General features: G+C 35.5%; 3 protein-coding genes across 4 annotated transcripts; 1 reads left to right on the top strand and 2 right to left on the bottom strand.

Moving 5' to 3' along the window:
• Positions 1-459: 459 nt before the first annotated feature.
• LOC132182241 (UPF0481 protein At3g47200-like) lies at positions 460-1603 on the bottom strand. The gene has a single exon (XM_059595431.1). It carries the CDS (start codon positions 1601-1603, stop codon positions 488-490), a length of 1116 nt encoding a protein of 371 aa, XP_059451414.1. The 3' UTR covers positions 460-487.
• A 2284-nt stretch (positions 1604-3887) lies between these two features.
• LOC132182240 (UPF0481 protein At3g47200-like) lies at positions 3888-5378 on the bottom strand. The gene has a single exon (XM_059595429.1). The coding sequence runs from the start codon at positions 5376-5378 to the stop codon at positions 3981-3983; it is 1398 nt and encodes a 465-aa protein (XP_059451412.1). The 3' UTR covers positions 3888-3980.
• A 5320-nt stretch (positions 5379-10698) lies between these two features.
• Positions 10699-12960, top strand: LOC132181695 (probable adenylate kinase 7, mitochondrial). Of its 2 annotated transcripts, none has more exons than XM_059594934.1 (4): positions 10699-11151; positions 11294-11421; positions 12083-12316; positions 12483-12960. In XM_059594934.1, exons 1-4 carry the CDS (start codon positions 10710-10712, stop codon positions 12633-12635), a joined length of 957 nt encoding a protein of 318 aa, XP_059450917.1. In that variant the 5' UTR covers positions 10699-10709; the 3' UTR covers positions 12636-12960. The 2 variants fall into 2 exon arrangements, with proteins under 2 accessions (XP_059450917.1, XP_059450918.1); XM_059594935.1 differs by having other exon boundaries at positions 10770-11151; positions 11281-11421.
• The last annotated feature ends 392 nt before the right edge of the window (positions 12961-13352 follow it).

Genomic DNA, 13352 nt, shown 5'->3' with positions numbered 1-13352 from the left:
ATAAATAATAAATTTAATCTTTTAATTTATATTTAACTAAGAGCAACAGTGATGAGCTTGCAAAAAACCTCTATAGCCATGAAAAATACATATATAAGGAGATTCAAAAAAATCTAACTTGATTCTTTCGTCCTAGGAAAATATTCTACGTGTCAGAATATTAACTTAAATTATTAAATTAATTGTATACTCCGCAGCATTGGTTTTAAAAACATAGCTCGTGGTGATTTTAGTATTTAAAAAAATTGGGAAGGGTGCTCGTATTTCCTTACTGCAACATTTGCAATTTATTTACGTTAATTTGGTTTACACAATCCACAATCGTCTCGTCTGACCCAACATTAGAACACATACACCAAAGCGTAATTGACATTGGAAACGACATTAAAGTGTCGATCTAGAGACCATTATACATACAGCAGGTTTTACAAGGATGTAATACGTACTATTTTTTCACGGTGTACACAGTTTGTAACAACGTCAGCACCTACAGGATAAATGCTGCTAATGTCGAAAAAAAAGCCCATGGAGTGTTGAAATAATTGTGCGCAAGCACTGCACGCCATCTAGGCCACCTGCGTCGGCAATAACTATTCACTTGCCTGCATAGATCATCATAACGGTACCTCACTAAAGTGTCAAGGTAAAGCTTGTTGAAGAGTTGGGCCGCATCCTCAGGATTCAACCAGTTATCAATTATCTCATTCTTGCACAGAATATCTATGTCCTCGGAAGTATTAATGAGGCTGTCTAGGAGTATGGCATAGGAAGTGATCCTATGAGTGGAGTAGCTGTAGGAGAGACATTGTTCATAGCTGATGAGATTTCGAAAGACGGTTTCTGTTATCTCGTCAATTTCAAATGGAGGAATTTCTATAATGCCATCATTAAATTTTACTTCCAATATGGTTTTAGACGAGCCCCTTTTAAATTTGATTCCAGACTCCACAAGGCTCGTAGCAGAAGGCAGGAACTCCCATCTTCGTCGGCTCCCTCTCTCTTCTTCAATACTTGATATCCTGAACATAGCACTTGATAAAGTTGACAATTTCCGAAACAGGGTACTTGATGAAGTTGACAATTTCCCGAACTGAGAACTCGATAAAGTTGCCAATTTTCGAAACAAATCAACAAAACGCTTAATGCATTCGATATTGATACGCTGACTTGGTCGGGGATCAGTGCTTGATATAATTGAAATTTTCCTGAACAGATCAACAAAATGCTTGATGCCTTTGATATTGATAACCTGATCCCGGGGAGGCATTCTTCTTGATAAATGGATGGTTTCGAAGAACTTCATGGCAAGGATAGTTAGGGGATTTTCGTCGTCGCAAGAATTCATTGTCAAGTTGAACAAACGCTCAAGTACCATCCAAGGTACTTGGTTTTCTAGCAACATCAAGTCATGGTGCAGAAATTGAAACATATTGGGCCTGCTGAAAATGGGGTCACCTAGTCCTCTAAGGAGTTGATAAGTGCTCTTGCGGAACAACTCAATAATAAAGCAGCCATCAATAACCAAAATTTTCACAAGTTGTTCTGAGTTGTAATGATCAATTGTTTCTGCATAACATGCACGAGCATCTTTCTCCACCTTCATGATGGACTCGATAAGAGTTCTTAGCAATTGTGGAGAGTTTAAGTGAGAGATAAGTCCTTGCAAACACATTCAAGTTCGGACTGCCATGATGGAGAGGCCCAATAGAAAATGCATCCGAAATATAAGCTCTTTCATTATGCCGGTAGAAAATGGAAGGGGTTTTGAAGATGCAACATTTAGACCATATGAACAAATCACAGGGTATCATATTTTCTATTGAAGACACAAAAGCGGTCGATATCAATTCCATCTCTATCTCCTGCCATATGTTGGATCTGTAGTTTTCTGCTCAATTTTTGACGTAGGCCTAACCTAACCACTGATTCCTTTCTTCAGGTCATATAATTTGTAACCATTGGACAGCAAAGAGAATTCCTTTGAACTCTTTTTAATTAGCTTTTACAACATAAAGTTACTTCATGCACACAGACCATCCAACATTCCATTCTTTAACTTGACCAAAGTTGTGTGAAATCAATGTGCTTGTAAATGGTGCCATTAAGCTAGAGCCAGTTTGTGCCCATGCGTAACACGAGTCATGGTGCTTGAAATTGACTTCAATTACAGCAATCATTTTCGGGTGCTGCTTAGTTGGTGACTCACAACCATGTTATCTTTGTTCGATTTTTTTTTTTCAAAACAAATATATTAACAGACAACTCAACAAATTGTTTTTTTAAATTCCCTTTGTCAAACTTCTTGCGTCAAACGTAAATACAAACCTATATTTATGTTTCTCAACGGGTGAGCTGATGAAGGCGTGGCAATTGGTATTATCACCACTGCATATCAGTCTAATAAAATAGTTCTTATCCTCTTTATATTACAAGTAATTATTGTCTAAACTTGGGTTGAAATCTTGAAATAATAGATTATACATGTTCAACCATATTGATAATATTTTAATAAAAAAAAATCAGACTGAAACTTTACAAATTTAGGTACCATTCCATTATTTCAAAAAGTAATTTTGCAAAATCAGTTGTATTAATAGATAGCGCAAATATGCCCGTAGATACTCTCATAAGAAGAAGAAGAAGAAGAAGAAAAAAAAGTTAATATTATCCTAACGATAGAGACTAAATTCAAAGAGCAAATCTATGACAATGACAATTGAATAAACTAAATTTAGGCATGAAAAATTATATTACAAATTAATTACATTTATTTGGTTTAAGCGATAATTAAATTTTTTCGAATTGTTTATTTATTTCATTAGTTATATTCTTTAGTATTTTTAATTAATCTTTATTCAACTTTATTTTTAAATTTTAATCTCTCTAAATCTAAATCCTGACCACCATTATGCCAAAACTTATTAGTCACGACAAGCTTGCGAAGTTGACTCGCAAGCTGTCCCTTAGTATTATCTGTATGTTGTTGTTCTTTTTTTTGCGTATTTTATTTGAGTAACAGTTTACTCAAATAATAATAATAATCAATTATTGAATTTTTTTTAACAATAATTGGTTGACAATGCCATATCAACAAATGAAATATAACTATAGCTTCCTCTTTTTACTTATTGACACGGTAACTAGGAAGGGTGTCGACGTGCCGTAGCTGAAACTTGTAAGGCTTGGACTAGAGAAGCGGCCCCTAGGGCTGTGCTAGATAGACTAGTTTCGGCCCATTAAATTTTAGATGGGCTTAGGCTTGACCTTGGATGGCCCGAAATTTGTGTATCTCTTCAAAAATTGCATTTGGTGTGAGTAGAACCCAATTAGGAATGTCCCAACCCTTAGCTAGTTAGCTCACTTTAGGTATAAATATCTACATCAAGAATGAGATTTAAAGTTTTTTTTTTTAAAAAAAAAAAAAAAAAAAAAAGATAATTTGAGTATTTACAGAAAACAGATTTGGATGGGCCAAAATGCCCTCATAAATGGCTGCCCAGTTTTCAAATTGAGCATTGCGTCCCTAGTTTTTTAAATGCTCCTGTTATGAAGAAAGATTTAAAAAGAAAAACACTCGATCGAAATGGTTTTTAGAAACAGATTGTTGTGATAAAAACAAAAATGAGAGCATTATCGTAAGTAATAATCAATGAAAAAAGAGTAGCATATTTTTTGAAAATTAGAATTCTTAACCGAAAGGAAAAGAAGTGCAACTGGGAGTGAATCCACCTAAATGTAGTAAAAAGAAATGCACCCGAACTAAAAGGTTAAAGCAATATATATTGGGAAGGTTACTGCAACATTTGCAATATTTATTCACTTTAACATGCAAGGTTTACACAATCCACAATCAACTCGTCTGATCCTAACATTAGAACAAATACACCAAAGCAAACAACCCACCCTTTCATTTCATAATTGACATTGGAAAAGGACACTAGAGAGACCAATCTTATAACAACTTCTATAAGGATGTAACACTACTTTTTCATGGCGTACAAAGTTTGTAAGAAGGTCATGATCAATAGGATAATAGCGGCCAATGTCGAAAAACCAGCCCATGGAGTGTTAAAATACTTGCCCATAAGCACTGCGCGCCATCTAGGCAACCTGCGTTGGCAAAACCTGTTCACTTCTCTGCTAAGGTCTACGTAGTCGAAGGCCACAAAAGTGTCATGGTAAAGCTTGTTGAACAGCTGGGCTGCATCTTCTGGATTCAAACAGTTATCAATTATCTCATGATCGCAGAGAATATTTATGTCTTTGACAGTATTAATGAGGCTGTCTAGGAGTACGACATAGGAAGCGAATTTAAAACCACAATTGGGGCAACACTGCTCATAGCTGATGAGATTTCGAATGATGGTTTCCGTTAGGTCGTTAACTACTAATGGGGGAATTTCTAGAACGCCATCCTTAAATTTTATGTCCAATAGGCTTCCAGATGTAGCCCTTTTGAATTTGATTCCAGCCTCCACAAGGCTTGTAGCAGAAGGCAGAAGTTCCCAATCTCGTAGGCTTTTTTTCTTTTCTTCACCACTTGATGAATTTGCCAATTTCCTGAATGGTGTACTTGATAAAGCTGCCAATTTCCTAAACTGATCAACCAAATGCTTGATGCATTCGATAATGATACATTGATCCGGCTGGGGATCAGTGCTTGGTAAAGTTGACAATTTATAGGACAGATCAACAAAATGCTTGATGCCTCTCATATTAATACACTGATCCGACTTGGGATCTATTCTATATGTTAAATATATGGTTCTCATGAATGTCGTGGCAAGTGTAGCTAGAGGCCGGGGCATATTCCAGTCGCTAGAATCGTTTGTCTGGTTGAACAAACGCTCAAGTACCATCCAAGGTACTTGGTTTTCTAGCAATATCAAGTCATGGTATAGAAAATGAAACATGCAGGGTCTGCTGAAAATAGGGTCATCTTCTTTTCTAAGGTCCCGATAAGTTCGCTTGCAAAATAGCTCAATAAGAAAGCAACCATCAATCACCAAAATTTCTACAAGTTTTTCTGGGCTGTAATTAATTGGTTCAGCATAATACTCACGAGCCTCTTTCTCCACCTCCGCGATGGAACTGATGAGAGTTCTTAGTATTGTGTCTCGAGAGCGTGAGCGAGAAATAAGGTCATGCATATACCTGGCTTTAATTTTTTCTGTGGCTTTCAACTTTTGATTCCCATGATGGAAAGGCCCAATAGAAAATGCATCGGGGATAAAAGCATTTTCATTATGCCTGGAGAGTATGATAGGGATTTTGAAGATGCTACAGTTAGGCGGCATGAGCACATCATGGGGCACCATTCTTTCCATTGAAGACACCAAGCCATCGATATCGATTCTAACACCATCGTCTTCGCTCATAGCCCTATGTCGTATCCGTTTTCTTCTCACTTTTCGCCTCCTAAAGTTGTTTAAAAAAATTTTATTGAAAAAAAAAAAAAAAAAAAAAAAAAAAAATCAAGACAGAGAGATTTGAATATTTAGGCACAATTCTCTTCAAATATAGGAGAAAAAAAAAATTACCCATGCTCTTATGAGCATAACATTAAGTAGAGTAACACTAATAGCCAAAAGAAATGTCGTAGATTCATGAGAGCTTGTGGCAAAGGGTCTGTTTTGCCCTTAACGTGAGTGAAAAGAATGTGTAGGTCATTATTTCATTGGTTTTGAGAGAAAAAATTAATTTGACTTTGTTAAGAAAAAAAGACAGCAAGAATATTTCAAATGGAACCAAATTAAGGCAAAAATAGGTAAGCATATTAAATTCACATACATGATAAGAATGCAACTAATTGCCGGTTCCACCACTCTTTAAATTTTGGTTTTTAGTTTCCAGACTACCTTGAGGATCCTGCAAGAAAAGTTCATACCAACCTTTAGAAAAAAAAAAAAAAAAAGAGGCTCTTAGTGAACGTGGCAACGCTTCCTAGAAGTTAAAGTACTATTTTCATAGACACAATAGGCATGCTAAGCTATTGAATATATATTTTGCAGGCGTCTTTTGCAACCCATTAACATAAATTGGATCTAATTTTGAAGTGAAAGATCTTACTCTTTAGGATCTCAAAAAAATCACAAAAACTCATCTACAGCAACTTTCTTATATTTTACTTATACATTAGGATTGCTACATTGGGTTCAACTGTAGCAATCCACATGGTTTATTATAATCATAAAAATATATTCTATCTCTTCTCACACCTTTCTATACAAAATACATGAATATGAAAATAAAAATAAAAATAAGTAACAAAAATAATATTTTAATGTTATAGGAAAATATAAAGGGAAAAACTATTGTAGAATGTATTTGAATAGGGAAACAAAAAGTAGTTTTGTTTCCTAAATTTAGGAAAAATGAGAAGGAAGCTGCTGTGAATACTAAGTAATTTAGAGCTAGTGCTTCCTTTCCCGGTCACTTATTTATTGATGGAAATTGAAGTAGCGCCAACTACCATGCATGTAGAAAACACGGAAACAGTTCCGAAAATTCAAAAAAAAAAAAAAAAGATTCATGACCGTGCATGAGCATAAGATTCATTAAAGAAAAAGTATTAGGCTGAAAAATGTTTGAATAAAGAACACGTACCCTTCAAACTACTACTTTATTGTCAATTTTTTCTCAAACTCTATATTGTATCAATATCTCCGATAAACTGCCAAAAAAAAAAAAAAAAAGTCAATGTCCTCCCAAGAAAAGAATACCTATCATAACTTTTTTAAAAAAAATAAAAAACAACCAACAAAAATCTAACAAAACAAAAACAAAAAAATTAATAAAAAATAATAATTTAACAAGCTTTTCAACAATATCGGCGTCTAGCAATCGGGATCTCATGCTATAACTATGGCATTATACGGGAGCCATACATATAATCTAGGCTGTTCATTTTGAATGAATGATCCAGATTACAACAACACATAAGAGAGATCGAAGCCACCCATTCAAAAAAAAAAAAAAAAAGGTGTCTAGCAATACTTAAGGTATCAATATCTCTAATTTAGACATTTCATTTAAATTAAAAAATAAAATAAAACAATTTTATAGGCTGAATAGTAAAAATTCAGTGCATGAAAGCATTCCCTTTAACTCCCTGATATCTTCCATTTGAATTAATTAGGAATTAAAAAGATTACCATTAAAAAAAAAAAAAAAAAAAAAAGAAAAAGAAAAGAGGAGTGGGAGGAAGAAGAAGATAGAAACGACCCAAGACAAAGAGAAAGAAGTCACTACCACTCTTTTTTTTCTTTTTTTTTTTAAGTTACCACCACTTTACTCACAATAACAAATACCTTTTTTGACAGTTGCAACTGTGCATGCTTTGTGTCCTTGTGAGGACTACGTGCATGCTTAAATATATGTTATGATCATGCGGTTTAAGAAAGAGTGTACCATCTTTTGTCCAGATAGGAACAGATAAGGAGCGGGGCGTAGTCGAACGCTAATTTACTCCCATAATTCCCATACTCATCTTGACCTGAAAGGCTCAAACCTTGCAACGTCAACATTCATTATCAACGACCAACCAAATCATCCGTCAGCATAAGTGAATCAAGATGAACCGTATATATATATATATATGGTATAGGGCAGAGTCGACTGCGACTCTACCCCATACCATACTCATCTTGACCTGAAAGGCTCAAACCTTGCAACGTCAACATTCATTATCAACGACCAACCAAATCATCCGTCAGCATAAGTGAATCAAGATGAACCGTATATATATATATATGGTATGGGGCAGAGTCGACTGCGACTCTACCCCATACCATACTCATCTTGACCTGAAAGGCTCAAACCTTGCAACGTCAACATTCATTCTCAACGACCGACCAAGTCATCCGTCAGCACAAGTGAATCAAGATGAACCATATATATATATATGGAATAAGATGGTACATGGTACACTCTTGTCTTTATCCTCTTGATTGACTACTCTATCCCGTGCCACACTCATCTTGACTTGAAAGGCTCAAACCTTGCAACGCCAACGTTCATTCTCAATGACCGACCAAGTCATTCGTCAGCACAAGTGAATCAAGATGAACCGTCATTCATCGTTCTCTTTCTCACGCCGTTTCTCGCTCATTTGTTCTTTAAGATAGAGACTAGGAGATATTTTGAGATAGGTTCAGACTTCAGAGGAGAGGAAGAGTTTAAGATTTGAAAAGTAAAAGAGAAAAATTGGAAAAGAAAGGTCACAGCCATCAATTCCATGCTTTGCCTCTTCTAGTCTTCTTAGTCAATGTGAAAGAGAGAGAGAGAGAAAGCGTAAGAGCATTCATATTAGCTCTTTAAATAAAAGTTAAATTTGAAGAGAATTTTTTTTAAAAAAAAAAAAAAAATTTGAAGTATCACTTTTGAAATGAACCAAATATCAAACTCTTTATATCTTTCTCTACCTTAATTAAATATTATTATTTTCTTATTTTTTATTTTTTTTGGTTCTTGCTAGATGAGAGAGAGAAAAGGAAAATGAATATATAAGATTAAAAAACTAAATAACTTTCACTTTTTGGCACTTCGTATTTGGAGAGCCTTGTTGATTAAAGTTAAATTTGAAATAGAGTAGAGAGCTTGTTAAATGACTTTTTTGTGAGTTTTTTCAAATTTTTAAAGAAAAACCAAATTTAAAGAGCTCAATGGAGATGCTCTAACATCTTTGACAGATCCAAACTGCTGCAGAGGAAAAAAACCACGAGTGTGTCGGGCCTGTCGACAAAGATTTTGAGATATTTGTTAATGCGAGGATTAATTGAACGATATAGAGGTGAAATAGGTTTTAAATTTTGTGAGAAAAAAATGATAAAAAAATAATTTTTTTAATTATTTTCAACCAATTTTATATAGCAAATAGATGAATTTATTATTAAATTTATGGACTCATAAAAATTCACAAATTCAATAATTAAAAAAATGATTGAAATAATAATGCGTAACATGCTGCTTAAAAGGAACACTGATTCACAGCACGCGGCGTGCGTGGCACGCCCGTGCAAAAAAAAATTTGTTTTTATTAAAAAAAAAATAAAAAAAATTTTTGCACGAGGCGTGCATGATTTTACCCAGCTTAAAAAATATGTCCAAAAGTGACCGATCACAAAATTATCTTACCTCGTGCAGTTTTTGTTTTCTTAGTTTTTTTTTTTTTCCTTTTATTTTTATCTTTTACTTATTTGATTTTTATGTGATAAAAAAAAGTATAAATTTAAAAGTTAAATATATCTAATATAATAACAACTTTAACTGGCCCAGGCCTTTGGGTTGTAGATGTGAATGTTATCATTGTCTTCGAGTCGAGGAAAATGAGTTTCGGCTTGAGGGTTCTCTGTCCTCATTGTCGAGGAATAAGAGTTACCTATGCAATGAATTGAGTCTGTTGATCTTTTAATTAATCGGATTAGTCATGGGTTAGCGGATTTGTTTCTAGAGTCTAGTTTGTAATACGTCATTTTGACGTTTGTAACCTCTAGCTTCTGCTATGGTTGCTTCAGAGCTTTGCATTGTGGTTGATACAAAAATTTATGAGATAATTACTGAAAAAAGTATATTATAACTTAATTAATAGTTTAGGGTTAAATGCATTTAGAGTTTTCCACAAAATTAGGTTAGATGAACTTCATCAAACCTAATTTATAAAAATGACATGCGTCTATTTTTTTAATAGCATGTAAGATACATATGATTTTTTACTAATATTTATTTAAACTTTGTCTATACTATTAAAACAACATGTGATTTTCACATGCTCAAATGACATGTCATTTTTATAAACTTAGTTGAATGAAGTTCCTCCCACCAAATTTAAAAGAAAACTTTCTTTCTTTTTTTTCCTTTGACATGTCCGCACAAAGGAAGACAAAGGGAGAAAAGAGATTTGAGCTAGTGACCTTTATTTCATAAGGCATGATCTCCATTGATTGTTATACTCCACACCACGCTCGTCCGTGCTTCCATCTAGCTCCCACACGCCACCTAGAAGCCATGCTCCACCCTACTATTGTCTTCCTCCCACGACGCAGCTGTTTTGGGGTTTTTTTTGCTGTTGCTTATTGTTATTTAATGTTTCTCTCTTTGGTTTTTGTGGGTTTTAGTTTCCTTGTGCTTTTTTGGTTTGATTTTGTTGTGGAGTTTGGCTACCAGAGATTGGTTCTTCTATTCGTTAGATTCGCTTTGGATTGATCGATGCTTATCCTTTACTGGCATTTGCTTGATTGCCGTTTCAATTGCTGTTGGATCATGTGTTATTGGCTTTGCTTTAGTAACCACTTTTTATGCAGCATTTTCAGAGAGGACTGCTTGTCTTTTTTGACTAATTTCCTATAATTTAGTTGTATTTTTCGTTTTGAATTTGTTATTGGGAGCTCAGATGTTTTCGGTATTTTGATCCCCAAGTAAACTTCTTTTCCAATTTTTCCAAATTGCTTTTTTTGTTTTTTTTTTTTGTTCTTTCTGATCTCCAATTTGCTTTGATAAGTAGCAGTAGTAGTATATGAACACTTTTTTCCCTCGCACTCTTTCACGAAACAAAATCTTCACTTAAATTTGAGGCTAATATAGTAATACATACATTGGCCTAATGGGTTATTTCTTCCTAGTTTGGAGAATCTTAAATAGTCAAAAAGCTCACTATTGGTAGAGGAGATCCACAAGCGAAAGTGGCATCACCGTAGTTTACCTGCAAGACAATGGCAATTTCCCAAACCCACACCTCCCCTCTCTCTAAAACCTCACATTTCCACTCCATCGAAACCCCTCTTTCGTTCTCTGCGTCTCTCCAAAACCCTTCGCGCCGCCACCATGTCCGGGCTCAGCAGACTGCGACCTCTCGCGCCGCGGCTGCTAAGTCTCCGGTACCTCGAGAACCGATCGTACGGATCGGCCGCGGCTCAGCTCGAGTACGACTCCGACTATTACGACGACGAGGAGCAGGAGCTGCAACAATACGGCGTGGTGGGGACGGAAGGGTCGGTTCCGGGGAGAGGGGTCAAGTGGGTCCTGATAGGGCACCGAGGAGTCCAACGACGCGTGTACGCCGAGCGGCTCTCGAAGCTTCTGGAAGTCCCTCACATTTCCATGGGCAGCCTCGTCCGCCAAGAGCTCCACCCTCGCTCCTCTCTCTACAAGCAGGTTACTCTTCTTTCTTTTGAGTATGGGGGTGTCAAGAGACAAATTTGACGAGATTTGGAACTTTGTATTGCGTAGTTTAGCAATCATTACTATTTTCATGGTCTCTGTGTTTTTTTTCAACGAATTCAGATTGCGAATGCAGTGAATGAAGGGAAGCTTGTTCCGGAGGAGATAATTTTTACCCTGTTGTCAAGGAGGCTGGAAGAAGGATACTGCAGAGGGGAAACCGGGTTTATTCTCGATGGGGTTCCTCGAACAAGGATGCAAGCTGTAGGTTCAATTTTACATTTCTTTTTCACTGTCTGTGTGTTTGTGTTGTTTACATTGATTCCGGATACATGTGAATTGTATACATTGTTGTGTGTGTGGGGAGGCTTCATGTGAACCGCATGCATCCTTGTGTGAATTAGGCTACTTGCCAATTGTATGGATTTTGTGTGTGCGTGTGCATACGTGGTTTACATTGATTTGGGATACATGTGAACTGTATGCTTTTTTAAGTATGGACAAAGTTTTTCTCCAAACTGGTATGAAAATTTGTCCAACCCGGTCTATTAGTCTGACATGCATTTTGAACCGAGCATGTTATTTTCACGTACATTTATGCATCGGTTTAATAATTTTCTTAAACCAAGTTTGAAGGTAAACTTTATTTTTTATGTATTATCTCTGTAGTTATTTTTTTTTTTTGTGTAATTAGTACTTTTTTGGACTTTCAAATGCTTGGTTGCTTATGTGCTCTTTGAATGCTGGAATTTGTTTTATTTTTCCATGTATTGCATTTGTGGTTTACATGTGAACTGTATGCATTTGTATGTTTACAGAGGCTGTATTCTTTTTTATAGTTCTATTATATGTAATTAGCTATTTATCTGATTTTCAAATGCTTGATTGCTTCTGAATTTGTTGAATGCTGGCCTTTTTTTTACAGGAGATTCTTGACCAAATTGCTGATATCGATTTAGTCGTGAATTTCAAATGCACAGAAGACCACTTGCTGAAAAATAATCTAGGAGCTGGAAACTTTTCCCCTTGCCGCGAATATCTTAGCATGAGCAATGCCGGTTGTAATCTAAATCTGATGTTTCAGAACAAAGAACTAAATACCTCTCCTGCTGATATAGGAGGCCCCTGGAAGGAAAAGTTTCATATTTATTCAGAGCAGGTACCACCCAGCACTCTTCTAACTCATAATTTTTGCAAATCAGTTTCACAATTTTCAGTTGGCTCCATCTGTGAATCTCTATTTCACGTCTGGTAGAAAGAAAGTGGAAGATGTTGATGGCCTCTAATTGGATAGTGTTTTTTTTTTCTTTTCTTTTTTCACTCAGAGTAAGCCATTGGAAGATTACTATAGGAAACAGCAGAAACTTCTTGATTTTCATGTGGCAAGTGCACCTGGAGAAACCTGGCAGGGGCTGTTGGCTGCATTGCACCTCCAGCATATAAATGCTGTGAGTTCTTCACAGAAGCTGACGGCGTGATCGGGTTTTGCCAGGTCTTTTGACTGCCATATTATTTTCATTTTGGTATACTAGTAAATATAAGTGTGAGAACCACAGTGAGTATTAGAGCTTTTGGATGCGGAATAATATTCCACTGAGTTTTAAAGTTTTGGCGTTTTTGTTTCTTATTTTGCCGAGTCCCTGCAATGTTTGTACTTTGTATGTGTGTGATCTAGTTCTGGTGTGAGATGAGAAGAGCAGAGAAAAACACTGGCCTGTATGACCCTTATACTATACAAATTAAAAATGTCTTTTTTTCATTCCTTGCTTAATAATAACAATTTGCCTTCAATTATTTGCTTTAGATTTTCATTTAATGTATCGTTTTTTCATTTCGATTCATTGCACAAGTTTGGTTTCTTTGTTTCCCTTGTGTTCTTTCCCTATGTTTACCTCTTGTAAATAAAAGGAAAGGTTGAATTTGTTGGCATAAAGATTAACAGATGCTGCTCATGGAGATAATATGCGTTGGTCTGTATCTAAGAAAGTCAATTGTTCTTGACGGTCGCGTCTGTAATGTAACTATATATGCTAAACTTGCCCCGTAAGAGCACTGATAGCAGATTTATTAAATCTCATTTCCTTCCTTAAATGTAGGAAAAATTCTTGAAAAAACTAAACTCTCTTAGTGTTCCCTAAACCAAGAAAACACTGTCCTTAACATTATTGTAATATAAAAAGGTTTTCTCTTTCCTC

The sequence above is a fragment of the Corylus avellana genome, chromosome ca5 (genome assembly GCF_901000735.1).
Source record: "Corylus avellana chromosome ca5, CavTom2PMs-1.0".
Taxonomy (NCBI): domain Eukaryota; kingdom Viridiplantae; phylum Streptophyta; class Magnoliopsida; order Fagales; family Betulaceae; genus Corylus; species Corylus avellana.
The sequence above is the reverse complement of the archived record's forward strand: the minus strand, read 5'-3'. Positions and strand labels throughout refer to the sequence as shown.

Bases quoted from the DNA above. Each gene is read 5' to 3' on its own strand.
- LOC132182241 (XM_059595431.1), bottom strand. From the start codon at position 1,603: ATGAAGGTGGAGAAAGATGCTCGTGCATGTTATGCAGAAACAATTGAT.
- LOC132181695 (XM_059594934.1), top strand. From the start codon at position 10,710: ATGGCAATTTCCCAAACCCACACCTCCCCTCTCTCTAAAACCTCACAT. The intron at 11,152-11,293 runs GTTACTCTTCTT...TTGCGAATGCAG, and splicing joins GCTCCTCTCTCTACAAGCAG to TGAATGAAGGGAAGCTTGTT. The intron at 11,422-12,082 runs GTAGGTTCAATT...TTTTTTTTACAG, and splicing joins CTCGAACAAGGATGCAAGCT to GAGATTCTTGACCAAATTGC.
- LOC132182240 (XM_059595429.1), bottom strand. From the start codon at position 5,378: ATGAGCGAAGACGATGGTGTTAGAATCGATATCGATGGCTTGGTGTCT.